Here is a 3,796-nt window from a genome sequence, read left to right on the forward strand (position 1 = left end):
TCCTCTGGTATTCTCTGCTTTCAGCTAAGATCCATCTAACATCAGCTACAATATCCCTAGTACCACGACCCCTTCTAAACCCAGCCTGGGCTTCTGGTAGCTCTCTGCTGATGTGCTGTTACAGTCGTTTTTGGATAATCTTCAGTAAAATCTTGCTTGCATGTGAAATCAGTGAGATTGTTCTATAGTTTCCACACTCTTTTGGTCACCTTTCTTTGGGATAGGAACAAATATAGATCTCTTCCATAATTCAGGTTGGCAGCAGGATAAAATCCCTCAGTCCAGAGAGCTTCTCAAACATGGTCACAGGCCCTTTGACCTTCAGCCTCATGGCTTAGGTCAATTGTTACAAAATTCCCTTAGTACTGTAAGTTATAGCATCTTCCCTCAGTTCTCCAGCAAGCTTGGGTGAAGACCACTGGCTCTGGTTCCAAGAGGTAGTAATCCCAAGTTAGAGCTGTCTCAGGTTGGTCTCTGATTCTCTCCAAATGATTTTGTTGCCCTTACACAGATCTTGGTCTGTCTGGCACAGGAATCTGTGGCCCAGAAGGATGTGCACTGCTTTTGCTTCCTTACATTGGTGTTGAGATTCCCATTTTCTGCCACTGAAACGGCTCTATTCAGACCTAGTGGGATGGTGAGACTAGCCAATATCCTGTGGAAAGACTGCTGTTGAAAACTGCCAAGTTGGAAACATCCCATAGTTTACCCTCCAATGGGTTTTCAGATGCATTAAATAGCATGGGGGTAGGCTGTCCATCTTTCTCCCGTAGAGGACCTGATAGTTTGGACAACATGCCTTCAGGACCAGCAGAGTTCCCTACCACTAAGCTATCGAAGCTTCCTAACATACCCAATTTGTAGGATCCTGCCCATCTGTGAGGCAAAGTCCAAGTCAAAGGCTAGGAAAATCACCCGGAACAACAAATCCTTGACATTACACCACCAAGAACCTCTTCAGAAGACTAGTGACCCCTGAATTGATACAGTTAAGATCAGAAGGGGAAGACTTTGGGAAGCAGAAAGACTATAGTTCTAGGATAGCTATTTTATTTCAAAATAATTAAATATAGTTGATAGATTGTATTCAATGGATAATGCAAATGAGCAAATGTATGGAAATAAACTTTTTTTAATGGAAGAGTAATGTTCTTTATTTTTCTTTTTTAGAAAATAATATACTTTTAATAGTACTAACATCTTGTTCTACCAGATGCATTGGGCAAATTCATAATATTTTTTGATATAAATACTTGAGCACAACAACAAGATAAAGGTAAATAATCCGGGGCCCTTTAGAGTAGTGAGAGAAGATCTTCACCCTGAAACCCACAGCGTCCCTTTTCAGCAGGAAGTAGCTAAGAGAATACGCCATCCCCTTTTCCTTATGACTCAGGGTGAAGTCTCTCTCAGGGAGGAGTGATAGGGAATGGCAAAGGACACACTGACAAAGAAGATTAATCAGAACTGGCTTTGACAAGCACTGTGGCATTTGGACAAGAACAAACTGGGAGGAGGGTAGAGAGAATAGTGCAACAATGAATGAACGGAAACCCAAAATCTCTGTAAATGTTTATGAAAATTAATAAAATATAATTATAGAAAAAAAAGGTAAATAATCCAATAGAAAAATGGGCACAGGATATGAAGAAATGCTTCACCAAAGAAGACATTCAGATGGCCAACAGGCACATGAAGAAATGTTCAAAATCCCTAGCTCTAAGAGAGATGCAAATCAAAACAACCATGAGATATCATCTTATCCCAGTAAGAATAGCAAAATTTAACAGAACAACAAGCAACAAGTGCTGGTGAGGTTGTGGAGAAACTGGAACCCTTATTCACTGTTGGTGGAAGTGTAAAATGATTCAACCTCTATGGAAAGCGGTGTGGCTTTTTCTCAAAAAGTTGCAAATAGAGATACTATTTGACCCAACAATTCCACTACTGGTAATATACCCTAAAGAGACCATAACTGACATCCAAGCAGATATATGCACACCCATGTTTATCATGGCTTTGTTCACAAGAGCAAGGAGTTGGAAACAACCTAAGTGCCCATCAACAAACAAATGGATAGAGAAGCTGTGGTATAGTCACACAATGGAATACTATGCTGCATTGAAAAACAAGTAACTCATGCAATATTATTCAAAATGGGTGAGCCTCAGGGACATTATGCTGAGTGAAATATCTCACTCACAAAAAGACAAATACTGCATAGTGCCACTGTTGTAAAAGGGACTGACATCGGAGTTGGGGTAAGACTGAGAAAACCTGAATAAATTATGTATATTTTATTGAAACAGATGAGGGAGAGAACAGTTTAAAAGTGATATATGATAGGGTCGTATAGTTATCACAATGGTCCAGAATGAAGGTTGCAAAATGGAGTGTACTGGGGGCGGTGGGTGGGGGGGGAGGAATTGTACACCAATGAAGGAATTTTTCTTTTACTTTTCAGGGGAGCAGGCAGGAAGAAAAGTGCAACAATAAATGAACGGAAATCCAAAATCTCTGTAAATGTTCATTAAAATTAATAAAATAAAATTTTTAAAAATTAGCTAATTCTATACATACTACGAAGAACTTGACATTTAAAAAGTAAACATGCCTCTGGAAACTCTATGAACTTTGATAAATGACAATCTTTATAGAAAGGCTTCTGGTCTTTTGTTCATAGGATTGCTATAAGTCGTGCTTGACTTGATAGCTATCAACAAAAACAATTTTCTTTGTAATATATCTTCCTCTCAATTACTATGAAATGTTTTTTCTAGAATAACTCTTTATGTCTTTAACAGGAAATTACAGTGTGGATGAGTCAAAATAAATCACATCTACAAGAAAGAATTCTGGTGATCATAAGCAGAGTGCTAAGCTTTGCAGCCCACAGAGTCAAGACATACGTGAGTTACACAATGCAATTGTGCATCCTGGTTCTGATTCTGGAGCTTCAGTTTCTAAGTCTTGGGTTTTGTAGAGGGTTAGATGCCTGCTTGGCAATATCATGCTGGTAGGGTGGTGTGTCATAAAGGGATTCAGCATCCTACATGATTTTATGTCAGTCAAAGAAGTGTTTCTCAAACAATTGACTGTATACTGTGGTTTGCACAAACAATGTATGCCCAAATCAGATTTTCATCGATTCTGGAAACTCCTTTATATGGACCCAAATCAGTATTATATATAATTATATAAATTTGTCCAGTATTTCTTTCTGGGGGGAAAAAAAAGCAAAGTTAGATAATTCATTGGCACTTTGATTGTAAAACATAAGAGAACAGAAGTCTTCCTTTACGGTCCCACAGGCAGCTGGAATCCACCAGGAGCTCTACAGGAGGAAGCTTCTTGTCATGCCAAGTATGGCTTCTAAAAACTTACTGGAGGGTCAGCTGTAAATTGGTTCGACTGGATGGCAATGGGTTTGAGGGGTTTTTAAAAACGATGGATGAAATTTGCTTGAGAAATCAAGTGGGATCAGTTTCTTTGCAGTGTTCATGAAACACCAGCAGGTGGGAGCACAGCAGCATTTTCTAGAACATTGATACTAACTCATTGATACTGAACTCATTGTAGCTTTGAAGCAGAAAGTTTTCAACAATAACTTTCTAGTTGAAATAATGCCTAAAGATGCTTAAGTCGGTGAAATTAATGATAAATATGTTAGACTGAGCAATCAAAATTGAACTTTGTTAATAAATTCTGGGATAAAGGCTGAGCTTCCCAATGGTGTCTCTTTATTTAAAACATTAGTGATAATCAGTGAAGATTTATTATTCCTTTCTCTAGTTAA

The 3,796-nt window shown here is 38.5% G+C and overlaps 1 protein-coding gene across 1 annotated transcript in view; it reads left to right on the forward strand.

Annotated features, from left to right (window-relative positions):
* The window catches only part of MROH9 (maestro heat-like repeat family member 9), a 100,101-nt gene that overhangs the window by 18,883 nt on the left and 77,422 nt on the right, over nucleotides 1-3,796 (forward strand). The window contains exon 4 of the mRNA XM_006887462.1: nucleotides 2,805-2,909. Coding sequence (XP_006887524.1) covers nucleotides 2,805-2,909 — 105 coding nt within the window. The remainder of the gene's footprint in view (nucleotides 1-2,804; nucleotides 2,910-3,796) is intronic.

Source organism: Elephantulus edwardii, unplaced genomic scaffold (genome assembly GCF_000299155.1).
Source record: "Elephantulus edwardii isolate Elephantulus edwardi_28Jun2011 unplaced genomic scaffold, EleEdw1.0 scaffold00057, whole genome shotgun sequence".
NCBI lineage: Eukaryota > Metazoa > Chordata > Mammalia > Macroscelidea > Macroscelididae > Elephantulus > Elephantulus edwardii.